The sequence below is a fragment of the Strigops habroptila genome, chromosome 1 (assembly GCF_004027225.2).
Source record: "Strigops habroptila isolate Jane chromosome 1, bStrHab1.2.pri, whole genome shotgun sequence".
Classification (NCBI taxonomy): domain Eukaryota; kingdom Metazoa; phylum Chordata; class Aves; order Psittaciformes; family Psittacidae; genus Strigops; species Strigops habroptila.
This window is the reverse complement of record NC_044277.2, coordinates 103,324,633-103,345,736: the sequence shown is the minus strand read 5'-3', so window position 1 is coordinate 103,345,736 and position 21,104 is coordinate 103,324,633. Positions and strand designations below refer to the sequence as shown.

General features: G+C 45.2%; 2 protein-coding genes across 18 annotated transcripts in view; one reads left to right on the top strand and one right to left on the bottom strand.

Moving 5' to 3' along the window:
- Nucleotides 1-50: 50 nt before the first annotated feature.
- LOC115610393 lies at nt 51-19,574 on the bottom strand. Of its 14 annotated transcripts, none has more exons than XR_003992221.1 (4): nt 17,393-19,055; nt 16,824-17,024; nt 15,877-16,099; nt 8,198-14,833 (listed from the first exon to the last, which is right to left on the bottom strand). XR_003992221.1 is itself a non-coding variant. In XM_030491871.1 (4 exons), exons 1-4 carry the CDS (start codon nt 19,471-19,473, stop codon nt 8,779-8,781), a joined length of 606 nt encoding a protein of 201 aa, XP_030347731.1. In that variant the 5' UTR covers nt 19,474-19,574; the 3' UTR covers nt 8,198-8,778. The 14 variants fall into 14 exon arrangements, 6 of the variants coding, with proteins under 6 accessions (XP_030347765.1, XP_030347750.1, XP_030347731.1 ...); XM_030491871.1 differs by lacking the exons at nt 16,824-17,024; nt 17,393-19,055 and adding an exon at nt 19,285-19,574 and having other exon boundaries at nt 8,198-8,829; nt 8,918-9,060; XM_030491881.1 differs by lacking the exons at nt 16,824-17,024; nt 17,393-19,055 and adding an exon at nt 19,285-19,574 and having other exon boundaries at nt 8,198-8,651; nt 8,918-9,060.
- An 87-nt stretch (nt 19,575-19,661) lies between these two features.
- Nucleotides 19,662-21,104, top strand: part of ACVR2B (activin A receptor type 2B) — a 98,269-nt gene continuing 96,826 nt past the window's right edge. For 3 of the 4 annotated variants that reach the window (XM_030491840.2, XM_030491850.2, XM_030491830.2), the window contains exon 1: nt 19,856-20,103. In XM_030491840.2, coding sequence (XP_030347700.1) covers nt 20,052-20,103 — 52 coding nt within the window. In that variant the 5' untranslated portion in view covers nt 19,856-20,051. Of the gene's footprint in view, nt 20,104-21,104 lie in introns of all 4 variants that reach the window. The other variant, XM_030491860.2, reaches the window with a different exon arrangement.

Below are 21,104 nucleotides of genomic sequence, written 5' to 3'. Positions count from 1 at the left end.
GCAAGACTACCAGTATATTGAATGACTACATCACATAACCTCCAGACAGAATATGTTATTAGGATTTATTAGGTTATAATCCTTTTTTGATTAAAAATTATAAATCAGCTCATGTTTGATGTTAACCCATAAATGCATAGCACATGTCAAGCAAAGCATAGTATACATGGCCCCTGGGCATGCATGGAGGAGCTCACCCTGCTGCTTCCATCACTTCGCAGAAAATAATGGACCCGATCAAAGGAGTGTGGCCCGCGTTGTGTCGGGGACATGGCTTTCAAGAGGTTAAGTCTCAGAGATGGAGCATGCTAAGCTGTTGCATTTGATTTATTGTCCCTCCTTTCTTCTTGTTTCTCCTTGAAACATAAAAGCTTGAAGCACACAGACTCTTGACATTTCTTTTACATGCTCTTGTCATTCAGAAATTGCCACAGTCATCTCCCGTAACTTTGCACTTAGTGTTCCCAGCCTGGTTGGGGTTACTTGTAGAAGCTGAAAATGAAATATGAATAGATAACAGGGCTCAATCCTGCAAGGTGAAGTCTTCTAGTTCTGAACCAATAAAGCACTTAAACCATTTACTGACAGAACTGTGTTACCACTAATTGAATTATAATCTTGAGAATGAAATTGTGAAGATGTCTGCAAAATAAACAGCCACTCTAGCTACCGAGGGCAGGTGACACTGCGTGGGATTTTTAAAGGATCTTGTTGATTTATGAGTACAATTATGGCTTGCACTGGAATCTGCCACCTAAATGCTTTTCTGAAAATCTGCCTCCCTATGATTTAGGGTTAGGTCCCTGGGCTCCTTGAATTCTCTTTCGCACAGCAGGACTGTTTTTCTGCTCATCCTGCCTGTACCATGTACATCTCCCTCTCTCTAATACATGCTAATGAAGGATGGAGAGTCTTCCAATGTGCAAGACAGTTCAAGAGGTTTAAAACTTATTATCCACAGACCCAAAGAGCCCTGTGGGAAGCTCAGTCTCTGGCCTTTGTAGCTATCTATGGTTACGAGTAAAAGTTGAGGGTTAAGAATAAAAGTTAAGAAAATTCTGGGCTTTTGGGAAAGCACCTTTATTTACTTCAACACAATGCAGGAATGCCAGGTGGAGCTTTCATCCATTTATGAACCACAGAGCTAACGGCACATTTTAGCTCTGTTAGCTACATATATGATCAGAGATTATCAGCTTGTAAACATTGCTACATTCACTATGACAGCAAGCATCATACCACTTTCAATACTACCTTCTGAAAGACAGCCAAACAGAGTAAAGACATCTATCAGGACCTTCACCTATCTCTGATTTATAGGAAAGGTCCTATGGCTCTGACCTGGGTAGTGCTGTTGGTCACAGATTTGTTTTCTTATCTGTTGTGAAACTTATCCTCCCATCCAGTGCTCATCTCCAGGAAAAGTTCCCTGTGAATTTGTCCCTATATACAATTTTTTTTCTTTTGCTTTTCTCAGAAATTTTCTTGACTTATCCTTTTTGTTAGATTTTGTGTGTGTGTGTGTGTGTGTGTGACTAATGCTTCCAAAATCCCTTCCTTTCAGCCTTGAGCTCTAGGGAACCTGAATACTAGCCAGCTTTTCCAAGGACACGTGGCATTCATATTTCCTAGCTGAATCCTGACAGTTCACTGGACAAGAAATCTTTTTTTTTGTCTCACACATGCTGTAAATTGGAATAAAAATCTTAGCTTTTTCAAGTTGCTTCTGGCTGAATGTAACAGTTGTTTCAGTGAAAAGATCATGCAAGAAAAACATGACAGGGTGGTGGCAGATTGGGGTTTCAGACAGAGGAAGGGAATGGACCCACATTTTCAACTTATTGGGTGCTTGAAGACAAGGTTACTACGGAAAATGTGGTCTCTTCTCTTTTCACTGTAGCCTTTCAAATGCAGTGCTGTTGGAGTCCAAAGGTGCCTTGCCTTCTCGCTAGGGCATCCTGGGCGTTCAAGCAGCACTGCTTGTGAACACCCATGTGTGGGTATGGGACCTGGATGGGCTTAATGAAGACAGAGACATCCCCAGGCATGGGGAACAGCAAAACTTCAGAGTCTCCTCAGAAGCTTTTGCCAGAGAAATGGAGACACTTATAACTTTAAAGCCACCCAAGTGTGTTGGCATTGTTTTTTTCCCACAGACCTCTCAGTTCAGCTGAGGTGTCTACATTCTGTGCAACTGCTGTCTTAAATATTGCCCTTTGTGATTTGCAAGATGAGGCCTCAGGTGGCTTCAGGAAGCCATGCTGCACTGAAGAGGCACAGCTTTCTCTCAGTAATCCTGGGTAAGATAGCAGCGACAAGTGACATGAAAGGTGCGTTCTGCATGACGTACATGGAAAAGCCAATTACATGTAATTAATGTTGGTTAAATGCTTTGAAGATGAAAAGCTTTTATATAAGTGTGATTAACATCTATTCTGTCAAAATGATTGTCTTTCTAATGTTTTAAGAAGCTTAATAGCATGCTTCAGCTTTTCAGTGTTTATCTCTGAGATGTGATGACCCCATATAAAGCATTCACCGGAAAACTATATAAGAAAGACCTTCAGTGGGAGTTGATGTTGGCCACAAACCAAGAGTAAAGACTAAGACACTGTGGGACAGCGATGATTCACCTGTCAACAGCTCAATCTCTTACAAAGGTACCTAATCAGCAAATGAGCTGAGCAATGCTGAAGTATTGTCCTGATATAAGGTCTTAAACTGTGAGCACTCACTGCAGGATGGCTTATGGAGCCTATGAAAATATAAGTCAGATAGATAGTCTATGCATGTTGGATCCAGTTTTAGAAGGTGTATGGTAAGGCATACTAGCTTACACTTAGCAGGAGCACAGGATCTGGCACAGGACCAAACAGATACCTCCAAATGGGAATTTTGCCACCGATTTCAATGAATGCAAGAAATGACTACATTTTAGCATGAACAAAAATAAGCTGTTATTGACTGAAGGCTTATAGTCGATTGTCTTGCTCTGACATATTTTGCTTTCCACTGTAAATAAAGTGGAATTCATTGTAAACCACTCACAGGAGATGAGAAACAATAAGGGTCGGACACTGAACAATAGGCGTTCTGAGAAAATGGTGAGTTCATACATTGGCAGTTGTTGTTATTTTCTGAAAATGAGTGCAGATGTTTTAGTATGCTGAAATCACTCAAGACTTTTATGGCAGAAAGAGGCCATGGAGTAAATAAACTGGTGACAGGTATAATGAAAGGCATTCAGTTTATTTGCTTGTTCAGAGTTATTTTATTCAAGGGAGCCCTGTTTTGCCTACCACAGGCAAATCCTCGAGACCATCTTGAAGAAGTATCTCCCTGGAAAAAAGAATCATGCAAGATCGTGTAGTAAGCCCAGGGCTTCTGGATGACAATCAAATGGGTTATTTAATTCTTTGTAAGCAATTCCTAGAAAGCATTAGTTCCCAGAAGACACATATATGAAAACTCTGCTCTTTATTTGCTGGGAGGGAAACACCATGGCTGTACCTCCAGTAGCGAGGAGAATGCCATTTGAATCATTCATGGTGCTGTTGCCAAGAAAAATGTCCAGATATCACTGAACATATACTATTAAACCAGCCAGATAACGGTCAGGGAGATGGCTACAGGAATGGGCAGAGATCACACTTTCCCTACATTGGATATCTTCCCAGATGAGCTGATCCACTGGTGGGTTAGGACCAGTGTCTGCAGATTCCCCCTGTATGGTGAAGGTGGCATGATAGCTCTGAGTGATTGCTGGGATCACCTATTTCTCCATGGCTCCACCAACCTAGCAAAACCCTTCCCAGCGCTGCCCTCCTGGCAGTGGTGAGGGAGCAGGTGCTGGGATCAGTATCAACATCAGTCGCATGATGCACCGGGGCAGTGTCACTACGAGATGTTGTCCTTCAGGACACCCCTTTTGAGGTTCAACACATCCTGCAGTTATGTGGTGGGTGGGCATTCAATACTCACAAGGTACCTCTTTTACCCAGCTGCAAGATCTGTGCTTATCTTGTCAATCTACACATGGCAAACCAGGTGAGACAACTCCAGCTTCGCTTGGACCTGCTAACATACATGGAAGATGGATGAGGTCCTCAGGGCTTATCTCTGTCAGTTCACATATATTAATTTAGCTGCTTTGCCTTTACTGGGTTAATTACTTTGTATTTACTAATGCCATGTAAGAACATGTATTTTTCCCCCTGGTGAAGAGAAGCTGGATCTGGAGGAGCGCTCACCTTTACTATAGCTTGCTGAAGCCCTGGTAGTTTCATCTTTCAAAAATGCAATTGATAAAAATGTCAAAACCATTTCCACGAGGCTGTTGCCACAAGTGGGGGTTTACCCACTCTCCCACCAGACACCAAGGCATGCCGCTGGAAAATAGACATTGCTCTGGCTGTTCCTCTTGCTGTCACTTACCATGCATCAGGTTTTCAAGTCTACCACCTTTCATAAACACTAAATGCCCTGAAAAGGAGTTTTAGAGGAGAGAGCTGCAAGACAACCAACCTTTTCCTCAAAGGGAGGCATACGATAACTTCAGCTTTTGTTCTTGTGACCTGCCCTTGAAGGACTGAAAAGAGCTTTGAGCACACACCCAGGACAGCAGGAAATCTCTCCTATGGATCACTTGTAAAATGGCCCAGTTTGAAAAACACGCTGCAGAAAGAATGAAGCCTGACTGCAAAGGAGAGTGGGGGTTTTTTCATCCATGAATAGGATTTCAAACTAGCAGCCAAAGTGAATCATTATACATCCTTGCCATATGCCACTTTCAATCAATAAGGCCTTATGCTCTGCTAACAATCATCCTAAACTATACCTATTAACAAGAATGCACATTTTCATAGTAATATTCTATGCACGTCACCTCACACAGACTGCAAACAGTCGAGAGTGATCACAGACGAAAGGAGATGGTTTCTGAAACAACGGGCTAAGTGTGTGGACGTACACCACACTGTAGAGGCTGCCACTCTTACATGTGTAGGCTGGTTTTTACTTTTAATGGCATACACTCCTACAGACTGATGTTTTTTTTCTCTCTTTCAAGCATACACTTTCTTGATGACCCAGTGGATTTCTTTCCTGGTGACCCAAGACTTCCTCAGAAGTGGATGATGCACTGAGGATATGGTACAGCAATAGCCACAGGGGGATGAGATACAGCTTCAACAGGACCCTTTCAGTTTGCAGGAGAGAGATGACAGCAATCATCATGAACTAAACATCAGTATGATTAGTTCATACCTGAACTAATCTCTCTGTGAAGACATGGAAACCTCCTATAAGAGACACAAGGTTTGAGGGATGTAATGTAGGAGCATGAAACACAGACTTTATTCCCTGCTGATCATGGGGCACCTCTATTTCACACATGCTATTTCTTTTGTCTACTCCTCCTGGTAGGTGGCACTTCTCCATAAATACTGTGCTTGCCACAAAAGTTATTGACTGAAATATCACAGTCTGAGCTACTCAGAGCAGCCAAGTCTCACACTATGGGCATGAAGCACTCTAGATTTGCCCGACTAAAGCAGAAATCTGCACTTGAGCTAGTCACCTGTGGCTCCCTTGCTAGTCAATGGAGAGCCAGTCAATACTGTCGATGGAGTCTATGGTGATTCATCTCTTCCTAAAGTAGATGGTCAAAACAGCAGATGAATTGCATAATAAACCCACTTATTTCTTCGTGTTTCCTGGAAAGCTCAGTGTGACAGCTCGCATTTAGGAGTCTACTCTGAAATTAGGTGAGTCTAATCCCACTACTGCCCTCATGACCTTCCATTGCCCTGATGTATCCCAGGCATTTGCAGGTACAGCTCATTCTGTATCCTGTAGTGCAAAGAGAGTTATGGTTGGGTTGAGGGCTGCCAGAGCACAGTGGCTGTCCCCCACTCAGGTGGCTAAAACGTTCCACCCCTGACCAACACCCCACAGCCCCAGGCCCTCCCATGTGTCCCCAGGCTCCACCCCCCCAGTTCCACTCCTGAGTCACAACCACATCACTCAAAATGCAGTATGTGACCTGTGCATTGGGATTGCATCAGCCTTGAGTGTCTGGTTGTGCAGGAGCGCAGCCTAGACTATACAAAGTTCTTATATCTGTGGATCTTGGATTAGTAGAGCATTTAGGGTACGGCATGTGCTGATAAAATGGTCTTCAGATGCTACCACATAAAAACCCCATTTATCTTTCTCTCAAAGAGTGAATTTAAACTTTGCTTTTTTTAATGTTTTATAACTAAAGGCTGTTTCTGCCACCCTTGGTCTATGGGATACTTCTCATGATTAATCTTTGTGTGTTTCGCAAACTTCAACATCAAAATGCTTTGCTAATCAACAGGCATTACTGCTTGGATGTTTCTGTGCTGCAAAATAACCCCCAGTCAACCAAACCTTCTTCAAACAACTCCTGCCTATGCTTATTGCTTTGCAACCTTGTTTCCTGTGGGTAAAGGTGGGAAAGGAGAATGTGCTTACCTTTGAGCAAAAAGCTGCGTAACTCAGGTATCGGTAACACCACCAAAATATAGCTGAGGTGCTGTAGTGCCCATTCGCTGGCTTTCTGTGCAAGCACACATCCATAATAGCATAATTTGGTTCAAGACTTCAGTTAGTTTCTGCCTCTCTGGCATGATATGCACTCATTGAATCTTGAAGTCCTTATTCCTCAGACAATTCCTCTTGCCTTTGATGAAGATTTGTAGTCCTGGAAGGGTTGTGCAATATTTATACTACTAATTTTTCATATTTGGCGATATTAATGATGAACAAGTTACTGGATTCAGTATAAGGTAACTGACCAAATTATTGTAGTCTATTTTATATGTGAAGTAAATATAAGTGATCAAAGGATAACTTCTGGCTTGAAAAGGCATTAATACTACTAGTATCAGCTGAAGTAATTAAACTGCATGTATTTGTTTAAACACTTAGTGTAGCTATTGACCTATGGCATCCTCCCCCTTCTTTTTAACATCCACAGACATTTCGACATCGGTGGGATCTTTAAGAATGAGGGCAGTAAAGCTGGGCAGAAAAAAAGTTTTCTCATCACAAGGATGATCAAGAGCATGAAATAAACATGCTTTTATTCCAAATTGGGATAAAAGCTCAAAATCACAGCCCCACAATCCAGTCCCGGCAATGACAAAACCACACACAGTCCCATCCAGTTTCACATCTGGAAAAAATAGTCAAACACCTCCTCACATTTTTAGCTGCTGTTTCTGGCTGATATAAGATGCACCTGCTCCCAAGCAGCCCTGCATCCCTGGGGATCCTGTGAAGGTACTCGATGGGGTGTTGTGCCTCCTTAGGGCAGCTACTTGGGGATAAAGTCAAAAGACGACCTTAGCTGTGGCCGAGCAAACAAGGTGGTGGATATTTCACTCAGAAAAGTTCCTTTTAATTTACTTTAAAGGGCTGCAGCTACTTGAAAGGCAGATTCACATCTGCCCATGGCAATTCATCCCTATGGTGTCCCCAGGCATGACGTATTGCATGCTTTGGGGCACAGGACTGCTTTCTTACACGTGCCCTCTGTGACTCTTTAGGAAGGATGCCAACTATTGAGACAATTATTTCGTTACCTACACTATATTCAGAAATGCAGTGCAATCTCATGTTCTTAGTCTGTTGTTTCAGACAGCCGGTGGGGCTGGCTCTGCATGGACATGTTGAGCTCAATTCAGAGCAAACTCTGTGTTGCAGCTAATTAGAAGGTGCTTCTAGTAGGTGAGATAGTGGAGGAGAGCTTTAGCCACGGCAAACCGTGATCTCCAGCCAGAGTCAAATCCACACCCCCCAGCAACTGCAGAAGCGTGCTTTCTACTCTGTGCAGACTACATTTATTCATACTTGTGCGTCTTCAGTTTTTTCATCCTTCATTTCCCTTTACATAGTTTTATTTTTCCCAGTCAATAAGAATGATTTTATTCTTCTTAATTAGATATTTTTTTTAGGTTTCTCATAGTAATTAATGTACTTTTCTTCAGCAGTATAACCTATTACAGTAGTTAAAATATTAAATCATGACTGCTGCCAGATATAAGGGACCAAGAAACATAGGTTTTTCAATAGCCACTTTGTCTTCATCTTTTGAATTAGTTTGCAGCCTGCTTTACATTTTTGGGCAAGTAATAAGATTTGTTGATTTGAATGAAGAACGATATAAAAATAAATTGCATTGTACTTTTAATTACATAGTCTTAATTTTTGTGGTGACACTCCAGGCTCTCATATAATGTTGTTTAATGTTTACATCTCCTTATTGATTTGATAATTTAAATACAAAATGTCATTTAATTTGCATATTTCTACATTCATTGTTGGGGTGCTGTGCTCATTAAGGAATCAGGGGAATTCTGTCTTTTCCCCCATCTCTTTCATGCACATGCAGGCATGTATGTTCCATATTTCCTTTTCTTAGGCACCAAATGCTTTTCTTCTCCACTGCTGTGAGACCATGATCCTCTCTATGCTTGACACTTTGAACCCAGGGGTTTGGTGTGATATGGGCTGCTGCTCCAGGCAGCTCTTTTTCTGGCACTCCTTGGAGGTGGCTGAAGATAGTGGTGGGTAGTTCAAGAGCTACTACTGAGCACGCTAGCTTTGGCGGGCTCTTTCTTCACCTGGGAAGTCAAACACACAGTACAGAGTGGTTTGGATCCACCCATCCCCTGTAGAGAATATTGTAGAAGCAGATCTTGCAGAAGCCCACAGAAATCATAGGGTGAGTCCAGTTAGATATCCTTTGTTTCAGGATGAGAATGATGTCCTTACTGCTCTCCAGATGCCATTCAGAAATAGCTATGAGAATGCAACCAACCAACAGCAAACCTTCAAACCTTCCTTCCTCCATCAAAACCAAGATCTATGACCATCCTCTTCCACTCACCTCAGCTCTCTCGGAGAGAAGCCGTAGACATGGCTCCATCCTACCCCACGCAGTCTTAGCCACGTGACTAAATCCCATCTTTGTGGACTGGTTTTGAGGTGTTTGTCTTTTAGTTTTAGAGCTCCAGGCATATTTTAGAGTTTCTAGAAGTTAAGCAAAATTAAACTTTTCTTTCAAAAATCTATCATCATCAAACTGTTTTCCCCTCCTCTTCATTAATGATTTACTTTCTGTGGAACAAATGCACCAAGTGAGGACAGAATCATTATTAAAATCTCAGTTAACAACACAATATTACTTTGGTCCTTTCATTTCCTCCACTATTATAAAATTCAAGATTCATTTCATCTATTAATATTAGCAATCTATTTTTTTTTTAATTTTGAGCAGGCACAAATTAAAGGCTGAATGATATTATGGAAGCAGCACTAGAACTTATTCCTTTTTTTCTAAAATCTACTTTTTCCCTTCCATCAGTTCTTTCTTTGCACCTAATACTGGCTTCTTTTGCATTGGTATTCCCAGTGACTTCATTTGATACCTGGCATTACTCCCATGGAAGTCAACTGGAAGAGGCCAATTAGACTTCCATGGAAGGTGATTAAAATTAAGGGTCAATGAAGAGCTGAAGACTGGCACATGGGTTTGGGAGCAAGGAAGCTGGGTTCTGGTCCTAGCCCTGCCACAAAATTGCTCTGTGACCCTGCACAAGTCATTTTATTTCACTGTACTGCTGTTTCTACGTGTTTAAAGTAGGAACAAGAGTGTTTGCTGCTCATCATTCAAGTCTCCCAGCAAATAAATAAAATATGATGTATAAGAGCTAACTGAGCAAGAAGGCACAGATCCTTCTCTGAAGAAATCTATGTCCTACAGTACAGCAGCAGTGAGGACAGGGGCAGAACAGAGATGGACCTTGGTTTTCGAGAACTCACAAATTGCTCCTGTTCCCTTTATAACAGATCATTGTTGGTGGGTTCTAACGAGATTTCCTTTGGCATCTCTAAACATAACTGAGATTTCCCTGCAATATTTCACATGGAAAAGCTCATGTGCAGCATTTTTTTGTCAAAGAAAGGCTGGACTTTTAATGCTCTAGAGTAACCAACTTCTACAGTTACAGCACATTTATTTCTTAGCCTGTTTCTGCACCCCTACAATCCTAGGAGCCGCACATCAGCTAAATATGCATGGGATTGCTCTGGCAATCCGCTTGATTGCAAACAGGGGATTGCTATTGTGGCAGGTCTTCCCAAACGCTAAAGTGCTGAATTGCAATGATTTCAGTGGCAACTGGAGGAAGTAGTTTGATAAAGCCTTCTAATAGGCTCCCAGTACAATCAACAATACCTCAACCATCCCTGCAAGATCTCTAACACCTGCCTGCAATGACAATTCCACAGCCTGTGGGAAAACCCCTGTGCTGAACTATCCATAGCACTGTAAAGTTTTTCCTATCTTTTATCTACATCTTTTCTGCTGCAGCTAAAGGCCATTACTTGCCCTACTTGCAGAAGGTACAAGGATACACCATGCTGCTCCTCTTTGCTTCAGCCTTGCATGTATTTGGCAACTTGCTTTGTCTCAGCTTGGTCCCCTCTTCAGACCACACACTTCTCTCTTTCTCGCCCTTTCTTCAAAGGCAGGTTTTCTACAACTCCAGTCATTCTTTTTGCACCTCTTGGGGCTTTTCCCTGCTGACCCATATCTTTCCTGAAGTGTGGAAATTGTTCTTAAGCCAAGATGCCACCACTGCCAAGTTTAATGGAAAGATTGTCTCATGCCTTCTGCAGCATGCCCCTCTGAACAGGCATCCCAGGAGGACTGCTGGATTTTTGCAGGACTGGATTTCTGCTGTACTCCCAAGCATCACAGCCCTGGATCTTTTTTCCGCATGGCAGCAGCCTGGCCAGTTGCTCCTCATCTTGTATTTGAGAAATTGATTTTAACTCCCCTGCCAGGGAGTGAAACATTTTAATTACTTCTGTGGATAAAGCCTGTCGTTCCCATTCTGATCAGGACTTACCTCTTAAGTAAAGCAAAGCCTATCAGAGATCCTGCAGAAGATTGAGCTGGAACCTAGGCCACCAGAATACCCCCAATCAATACCTCTCCCATATGTCCTGCACCTTTTCATCCCTGTCCCATGCCATCCTTGTTTTTAAAAAAAAAATCTTTTTTCTCCCTCCATTATTATTGAATTCCTTTCAAATCTGGTGTTTGTAGCCACTTGCAATCATTTAAACTATTGTAGATGAATAATTAATGGTCCATGTATCATCCCACAGCATCAACAGGCCACAAAAAATGGGATTAAAAATGAGGTTGATTGCTTGCTGGATTACTGATAATTTCCCTGCTGCCTGTTCCTGCTTCTCAACACAAATGAGTGGCATTTGGTGGCAAAAATAAAGGACAAGATCAGTGGCTTTGAGAGCAAAAGAGTGTTGGATGGATAAGGGGCCAGGAAAGTCAAGACACGAAGTGCAGTCTTCCTGCCAAACGACCTAATCCCAATTTAGGGGTCACCAAGATAACTATAAATAGATAAAAACTTGAGGCTGACTACAAAAATATCTCTGTCTCATTCTGCCCATGCCAGGAACCCACAATACCCTGGCATCACAGCCTGCAGGGCTGGCTGCTCTCGCTTGTGAACACATTTATCACTGATAATATGCCAAAATGTCCAAGAGTTGAACGCTGGGGAGCGCTGGGAAGGAAAGCACAGGTGTGACTGAGTGCAGCAGGATTTTACCTGCATCTGTATCGGCAATGCGTCACTCCTGTCTCCCTACAAAATTGATGAAGCAGTGGCTGGATTCTTAACAGAACAGTTTTTATATTTTATACTTTTTATGACATGTGGTATGTCCTATGCTGTGAAGCTAAGGAACCAGTCTGAGAAAGGGCATTAGGGCAGCTGGGCAAGAAGAGGTCGATAGGAAGGTAAAGAGGTAATACCAAGGTGGAAGCCTGTGAAAGCCAAAAATTGCTTGGATGAGTCTGTCAGGGAGCCCTTCATGATCCCAAAGACCTGCAGTGTAACTGGAGGGCTGAACATAGTTCTGGGCTCTTCTGTCCCCCAGAACTGAAGAGCACATGCCAGAGATGGTGGCATGGGGAATCTAGGACTTCAGCAAGGGAATTTAGCCTGAGATACGGCTAAGCAACCCAAGGGATGGAGTGAGGGTCATGCTGTGCAGACAGAAATATGAGGAAGGGACAAATGAATTGGCTTGTTTTGGGTATGGCAGGCTGAAGAGAGACAATCTTCTAAGGGGCAAAAGCTGGAGCAGAGAGAAAAGGAGCAATCCCTTCCCAATATGCTCAGCAAGGACCAAACCACAGCAGGTTTTGGCTTGAGGGAAGGCTTGAAGTTACGCAGGAGGGAAAATACTCTTCAGGCAAATCTCGTGATGCCCTGTGTGTAGCGCCCAGTACTACAGGAAGAGCCAGGTTGAATAAACACTGCCGAAATGAGTAGGATAGACTAGATGGCAGATGAATATCCCCACTTGCGCACTGCCAGCTGCCACAGTGTGGGATGAGTTTCATCCAGGCGGTTTACACCAGCATTTCCCTTGATGAGCAGCAAAGACAAGACACTTTATGATGTAAAAAACAAACTCCAGTCCCGATAAAGACGAAAGGAAAACTACCTTGCTAGTCATGTCCAGTTCATTACTCAATACCATGTAACACAGTAATGTTGCACTTTAAAGCTTAGTGCATCTGCCTAGCTCTATTTATACTGTGGTCTTGAGTGTTTACCGCCTCCTGCTAATGGCAGCAGAGTATGTGCCACAAAAGCTTAATTATTTGCCTTCTCTGAGAGGGTACTTTTTGTGATTAAAGCCTTCCTGAAAGCAATGCAGGAAGCACTTGGCCTCACCGTGCATTCTTATGCCCTAACCACTGAAATCTGGGACAAAGGCCAATAATCTGGGTTAAACTCTAAATATACACCAAACACTCCAGGACATATTTTATTAGTCCTCCCATACATGTCTTGAGCGTGTCAGGAGGCACAACGCCACAGGTAAGAGTACTGGAAGTAAAGCCTGCAGCATAGACCGGCTGGCTGCAGGGGAGATACAGATGGTTTTCTTAGGCAAAGCCATTTCAAAGAGGGGCACAGCACATCCATTTGAACCTTCCCATTGTTAAAGCTTAATTGCAACCAGTTCAAAACCCCCAAGTCTAGGTTTTTAAATAAGATATTGGAATTCGAAAGATGTTCTTCTGCCAATGGAACACCTGGGGAGGGAGAAAGGTGAATGAGCTGGAGAGATGACAGGCCTCCGCTCTAGGCTGCTGTAGCCACCATACGCATTTTAAAACACCTGCACTGCATTTTCAGGTAAAACATCAACAGGTGAAGACAATGTGGGTAAATACCTACTGCATTGTTTTACAGAGGACAGTAACTTAAATGGGCGGGGTTAGGGAACAGTCTTAGGGCAGTAACTGAACATGTTGTTCTCACTCTGCAGATTCAAGGGCTGTTATATTCCCAGGCTCTTTTTTAGGTGTGGCAAAACTCCATGGGATATGCTGGTAGCCACCCAAAAGAGTGCAGCACTTAATGCTGCTCTAGCCTGGTCCAAACACATGCCAGCACAGAGGAGATTTAACACCCTGCTCTTCTCCTGCTACCCCCAGCTGGTATCAGCAACGTTGGCTGTTGGGCACAGAAAAGTGGAAAGACCAGTGCGACTCAGCAGCTCCTGAGCACCAAGCTCACAGCATTGTGCCCTGGCTAGCCTTACACCAAGCACGGGAAGATTTTCTTTCGCCCTTCTGCTTGTCCATCTCATGTAGAGGCTCTGTAGGTAACCTCTATGCAAGCAAAATCATCTGATGATGAGACCTGTATTTATTTACCTTCAGCTTTTAATGGGAGGACAGAGTGCTTTACGAGCACAGAGCAAGAGATTAATAGATTGCCATTACTGGAGGCTGCTACAGTCACCAGGATTGTCACCAAGAAGTGATTCCAGTGTTGCTACCACCGATTTGGGAGCACATTTTCCTGACAGACATCCAGGCAGTCCTAAACATTTCAAGCAGAAGGGATTTTGCTGCTGTGGCTTTTGGTAATCTGTTTGAATGGTTAAGTACCATCAGCTGGTAGAAACATCTTCCACTGAATTTAAGATGCATTGACTTTAACTTGCTGCAACACACACTCTTAGAAGTTAGCGAGGTATTTATTTTTTTAATGAGCTAAGCATCACCAATGCTGTATTTGCATTTTACAGAGAAACTGAGGCAGAGATCTTGAAAGCAGGACATTAAAATGAATGCCTAAAGTTTGGTATCACAGTCCACTTACGTAAATATCATGCTTTTTGTGACTTCTGGCCACTGGCTTTTGCAACAGCCAGAGCTTTTATACCTGAGGTTCAGGGAAGCCTCTCTGTGAGCTGCGAGAGCAGCACAGCCTGATGTTTCAGGGGAATTTGAATACTGGTTTCTCATCAATAAGAAGCATAGTAGTGCTGAAGGGCACAAGACAAAGCTGGAGGTCACAGTAACCTTAGGTACAGCGAATCTCAATGAAGAAAATACCTGAAATGAACCTCAAACATCAGGCAGACCTTTGACGCTATGTCCCAGGTTAAAAAAAGATACAAAATGCAGTCCTTTACCAATTAAGCATATACCGTCATTGCAGAATTAGTCATATGATGTCCGTAATCCTCCTTGTCTGAGCAGAGAAGTCTCCAACTCAAGTGTGGGAGTGCTTCGGTACCCGGTGAGCCGGCAGGATTTGGGGGTATGGATGAGAGCTTGGATTCTCCTTTTCAGGGGCGGGTAACATGCTAACGGTATAGCTATCATGCAGTGCCAACTGTCCTCCAGAGCCTTCTCACAATTAAGCTCCCTGCCCAATAAGCCAGACAAGTTCTCCTGGATTTAAGGGGAAATAATTATATGACCACTCTGCTGGTTACAGTGGTAAAAATAATGAGCTATGCCCCAGAAGTCCTAACAAAATCCACGGATAAGTAAAGTGGCACTAAAGATTGAACATGAAGAAAGCTCTGGTATGCGGCTCTGACACCGTCTGACATGTGCCAGTTGCTGGTATTTACACTTTAATCAAAATACAACTAAAAACCGAGGGAAAAGTTCACATTCTGGAGGATGGCAGAACTGCTGGTTTATGGGCATCTTGGTAGCAGATCCCTTTGCTTGGTATATTCCCCCCCAATCTGTCAACATGGGATGCCTTGCTCTTTAGTCTGGAGCTAAGAAAAGTGATCAAAAAATATAGTTTAGGGCCCATTCTGTCTGTCGTATCACTCGCTATTTTTACTGGCTGCACTGAAGCCAGACCGCAAAGGGCAAATTTGTCAACGTGGGTGGGCTTTTTTAGTGCTAAAACCAAGGGCTTATACAGACAGTAGCAAAGACCATCTGCATCCACGTCTGTAAGTTCAGGCTCGAATTTAAAGCTGCTTCAAATATAGAAATTCCAGCAAAGTTAATTGTAGCTGCATTATGGAGAGGTGACAGCAGCAAGTCCGTAGAAAGCTGGGGAAGGTTTAAATCTGCCTTAGGTCTGTTCCCTTTAGAGTCACGCAAAGCCACCAGCAGCAGAGTCGGGCTAATGCTGCGTATAAACCCTACTGGGAAATTCTGCAGGTGAGATGCTGACCACACAGCAATGGCATTTCTGGAAAATAAGGATAAAGTTCTCTAGCAAAACCACCCTTCCTCCACATGTTGAGAACTGTGCAACATGGCCCTCCCATATTAATTGGTCTGTGCTTTTAAAAGCTTCCTAATTCTGCTCACAACTGGGAACTTACTTAGCTTACCGTTATATTAGGAAACACCTTCATAGTGTGGGTTGCTTATTACTGGGAAGCACTTAATTACAATAAAATGTGTAGTTAAAGTGACAATTTATTTACTCAAGGTTATGAATATAGCTTGTTTTTTCTTACCCATGCATTTTGAAATAGGAAGGTAGAGGCTGGGATCCCAGGAGGTTCTTTGGGCTGGGTGATTTCCTACAAGCAGCTTTAGGAACCGATATGGAAACCGCAGCCTGTGAACTGGTTTGCTGTCTCGGGGCCACAGCACGCATGTCTCACCTGTTGCAGTTATTGCAATTTTGATTAAGAAGACTGGAAACGGGTCCCTTTGGTTGCACCAGAGCTCTGTAACCTGCAACGAACCAATGCCAAGCTGAAAAACAAATCCCCGTTACTGAATACTTGAAGAGATAAAGGAAGCGTTGGGTCCCCTTCCCCAAGTATTTTCCATGTTTTATAACACCTCTGTCAGTATAAATTTCCATTCACTGAAGAAATTACATTTCACGAGAGCTACAATAGGATTTTAAGATAAATGACGTGCGAGCACTGCAGTTTTGTACAGGCTTAAGTGAACCAAGTATCTTTATCACGTGCCGGGTATCAAAATACATGAATTTGACTTGTTACAACAGTCACACGAGAAAGATGGAGTGTCATATGAGGCTGCAAAGCATAAAGCCATCTTAGCTAAAATTTATTTTAGCGCAGGAGGGTTTTTTAACTGGTAGGTATGATTATTTAAAAATGGTCTCAGCTGTGCAGCTCTAATGGTAACTGGGAACAGAAAAAACCTCTTGAAAATGCCGCTTGTGAGGACACTTCTTGCAAGCACTGCCTGCTCTTAACACTTGCTACCTTCATTCATCGCTATTCTGAAATTCTTGGAGGCTGACGAAGTTTTTAAGTGTCATCTTGCTAAGGCTGTAACATTATCTCCCGTGACAATACTCACTCCTGGGCTTTTTATGTTGCAACTAGAGAAAACATTTTAGCTTTTCAGGAGGGTAAACATCTCCTTGTGAAACAATGTACACAACACAGGCTGAAATTTAATAAATGAGAAATTAGGGTACCATTTATCCCCGCGTAAAAACTGCCCTGGGTCCAGCGCTTTGTCAGTCTGTTCTTCACAGCATCGCCATGAAGCAGCACGCTGTCTGAGTGCAAAAGGCCACATCTTATTGGGTGGCTTTAGGACAACATCCCAAGCACTCTGGACCCGTTTCCTCAAAAGCAATGACAGCTGTGTGACAAACGTGCTCCCAGGTCTCTGCCTGTAAAGTGCAAATTCAGGTACTGTGCAACAGGGCTTTTCACGGCACAGAGATTAAAAATAGGATCAGCGCTGGCCAGGGAGCATTTCAGTTTGGGCAGGGACACAGCCCAAGTGATCACTGCATTAGCCATGCTGCCTGCTCCCCAGGGCTAATATTTTCTTGGTATGAACTAAATGTCTCGCTTTAGCTAACTGTGGGGATGCTGGTAGAGTGAAACACTGGGTCACATTTTATTGCCCCACACATTTCTCCACACTTCAGCCATGTGGTAGCTGTAATAACTTATTCATTGAATGAAATACGCAGAAATATTGACCCATTATTTGCTTTTGAATAAAATAAGCAACCTTATAGGAAATACTGACCCATTATTTGTCCCTTCTCTTGTGGATCCCAATGTATCCTAAGCGGCTGCAGCCCATGGCAGACATTCCTCCTTATTTAACCGTTTTCCATTCCCTTTTGCTTCCTGTGTGCTCTTCTCAGTGACTTGTCCCATGAGTGTCTGGTGACAAAAATCAGTCCTTGCTGTCTCCAGATTAAAAAAACCAAACAACCCTATTTGTGAGTGCTTGTTTCTGAATAAATATGGGTCATCCCTGACCCATCCCTCTGACAGATACATCTCCTTCATATTTTCCATCCTTGGTTTGACTAACTGGGTTACATTACCCACCTTGCTTTTTCTGTGCCACAGACCTGCCCAGCACTAGCTCTCTGTGAGCTTTTTTGGTTTTGCTGCTTTTTACTCCAAAAATTATTTTCTTGAACATTTTTTGCAGCTTTACCAATTGCACTGCCCAGTTGTGCATGCTTTAACTGTAACTTTTCCCCCCGAGTATCGTGTTTGAAGTCACAACTGCTATACTCCTGCCAATGTATTCCTCTTTACTTACAGTGAACATATGAATGAGGTATGATACCATGAATGATACTATTAATCAGTTTATTGCAACTGCATCTAGGAATCTCATTCACAGTTAAGACATTGTTACGCAAGTGCTGTATGTATATAAAGAAAGACTCCAGCTTCCAAGGCGCTGCAAGCCCTTACAAAAGATTCCTGAAGTTTCCTGCAAACTTTACTGTAAAAACCCCATATTTCTTCTTGGAATGAAATGCTTCTCAAACTTTTAAAGGAATTATTCATTTTTACTCTTCTCCTCCCTCCAGAGGTAAATGATTTTAGAAACATTTTCAACCTTACTCCCCATAAGATAAACTGGAGGGAGGTGACCTGCGATTCACCACTGTGTGCGGGAGCTGCACATCTGTGCTACAGCCCCTTCCCCAGCGGACCTTGCAGATCCAAAGTCTTGGGATGGACTCAACTTCAGCATCTTCCTTTCCTCTTCCTTCCCCTTGTGGTGCTCCCTAATACCATATTATTTAGTTATGGTATTATTAAAACAGATTGTGGAGAGAGTTCAATTCCTGTAATCCTGGCAATAGAGAAAACCTTATTAACCCTGAAGCAGCCTGGGAACTGATTCTGCTGAGGTGGCCCTTCTGCCCTGGCACTCCTGGACACTGTCCCCGTGCCATCGCTCCTGCAAGATCTGGGGGTCGAGGGACTTTTTTGGGTGCGGGGGGCTCCAGGGCAGGGAAAACACATTCTCACCAACCTGGAAGAGAAGGATTATTTATTCTATAAGGACAGGGTTTATTCCCACCCCCGAGGGGTCCTGCTCTCTCCTCCGGGAATGCGGCGGGCACGCAAAGGGAGCTTCACCCCCCAACCCCATCCTCCTCATTTCCCCCCTCCCTGCCCCCCCAACCCCCCGGGCCTCCCCGCGGGGGGCGGTGCTCTGCGGGGCGCGGCCGTGACGGGCAGCGCCGCTCCCCACTCAGCGGCCGCGGAGCCCCCGCGCCGCTCCACCCTGCTCCAGCCTCTTTGTATCAAACATCCGGGTTTCCCCGCTGGCTCCGCTTTGGCTTCTCCCTTTTTTTAGAAGCCATTTTGGAACCGGTTCAGGTTTTTTTTTTTTTTTTTTTTTTTTAATTATTAAAAAAATCCTCCAACACCACCACCACCACAACAACAAACCTCCCCTTTCCCTCCAGCTGCTTCTTTTCCCTCTGTTCTTCTTATCCCCCCCTCTCCCGTACATGGCAACTCCCGGCCGAACCCCGCGTCCGCCGCCCCCTCGCTCCGCGCCCCGCGCAGCCCGCGATGCCGCGGGCCGCCGCCGCCAGCGCCCCCCCCATCATCACCACCACGCTGCCGGCGCTGCGCGCCTCCTCCGCGGGCTCTTGCCTGCCGCTCCGCGCCCGCGCTGGACGCGGGGCCGGTCATCTCGCAAAGTCCCGCCGCCGCCGCCGCTGCTTGCCGCCCCGCTCGCTGCCGGCGCCGGGAGCGCGTCTGTCGTTGCGCGGGGAAGCGGAGCGGGTGCGTGTGTGTGTGTGTGTGTGTGTGTGTGTGCGCGTGTTGCGCGCGCGCGGACATCGCGCGCGCCTTGCACGGGGGGCTGCGCGTGCACCGTGGGGACGGGAGGGGGGTGTGCGTGCGCGTGTGCGCGCGTCTGCGCTCGCCCCTGGTGCTGGGGGAGCCGGAGGGGCTGGGTTGGGAGGAGGAGGAGGAAGAGGAGGAGGAGAAGGGGGTGAGGGGAGGGGGGGAGTCGGTGTGTGGTGCACGCCGCGCTCCCAGCACAAAAGCCCAGGGAAAGAAACTCTTGGAAAGCTCGGAGCGAACGCCGGGGCCAGGCAGGAGCAGGTCGAACCGTCCGGGGCTGTTCCTCTCCACTGGATACATTTTGCAACTGCGAAGGAATTAAATCCGATTTTTTTTTTTTTTCTCTCTCTCCCCCCCATCCTTCCCCCCTCCCCCCCCCAGGATTTTTACTTCCTTTTTTTTTTTTTTCCTTTTTTTTTTTTTCTTTCTTTTTTAAGCGCGAGAGAGCGCGGGCAGAGCCTCGCGTCTCCCCCCTTCTTTCACTCTCTCGATCTTTATATTTTTATTTTTGCTTCCCTTGGGGATAGAGCGGCACACGAGGAGGAGAAAAAAAAAAAAAAAAGTAAAGGAATATGATTGCTTCGTGGCTGACTTTCGCCTTGCTTTGTGGAACTTTCTGTGCAGGTAAGTGCATTTCGGCGTGTTTACCTCCCGCTCGGGCTTACGGTCGCCTCTCCAAATGCAGAATTGAATGGGCCATGCAATTATTTGCAGCCACCCTCCGAAACAGGGCAGAGCAGCCAGCGAGCCTGCAAACTGGGGTATAACCCCACCGCTATCTGCTTAATTTGCTTTATTATTATTGGGGGGTTGGTTTGTTTTTTCTTTCTTTTTGCTTTTCACCCCTCACTCCCCCCTCCGTTTTCTCCCTGCTCGCAGGACGAGCCTTCCCGTGCTGCTGCTTTTTGTTCCCTTCAGGCAGCCTGTGGGAATTAATGGCAATGTAAACACGGCGCGATATCGAGGAAACTTCACAAAAACGGGCATTTACTTCTGGGCGGGTGCTGCCGGAGTGGGGCTGGGGGGGAGCCCGTGAGGTTGCGGGGGGCTCGTGTGTGTGTGGGGAGAAGTTGGGAGCGGCGGGAGGAGACCCGGGGGTTGCTCCGAAATGGTGTGGGGCCGCTCAGGTAGTGGCCATGTGTGCGCTCTCTCCTGCCGGGCTGCGGGTGTGTAACCCAGGGGGGTGGAGAGGAGCTCCCCCCCGGTTCTCAGAGGATCCCCCCCGATTCCCTCTCAGCCCCCCGGGCTACCGCGGTCCCGCCGGGTTTTGCCTGTTAGCGCGAAACGAGCCGTTTGGGGCTGGCTGGCGCTGGGGGGAGCTGGGAGAAAGTTGGGATAAAGGGGGTGTGAGGGGCGGGAAGGGGGGTGCCTGGGGGAGTATCCCCCTGGAGGGGGCGTTTGTGGAGGGGTCGTGTTTGTTTAGTGTGTTTTGCATCCCATTTATTTTGTGGAACTGGGCTGGCCCCCAAACTTCGGCTCCAACCCGCGGGGTGCGCGTTTTGCCGGGGGGCGCGGGGTGGAAGTTAGCCGAAAGCCCACGCACGGCCGGGGGAGCTGTGGGAGCCCCAGTCACCCCTCCGGGGGGGGGCTCTCCATGGAGTGGTCCATCCCGCAGCCCTCGGGGG

Coding starts and splice junctions, on each gene's coding strand:
- LOC115610393 (XM_030491871.1), bottom strand. CDS start 19,473: ATGTCCGCGCGCGCGCAACACGCGCACACACACACACACACACACACA. Junction 16,100..19,284: donor GCGCGGGCGCGGAGCGGCAG/GCAAGAGCCCGC, acceptor GGTTCGTTGCAG/GTTACAGAGCTCTGGTGCAA. Junction 9,061..15,876: donor TCCTATTTCAAAATGCATGG/GTAAGAAAAAAC, acceptor CTTAACTTCTAG/AAACTCTAAAATATGCCTGG.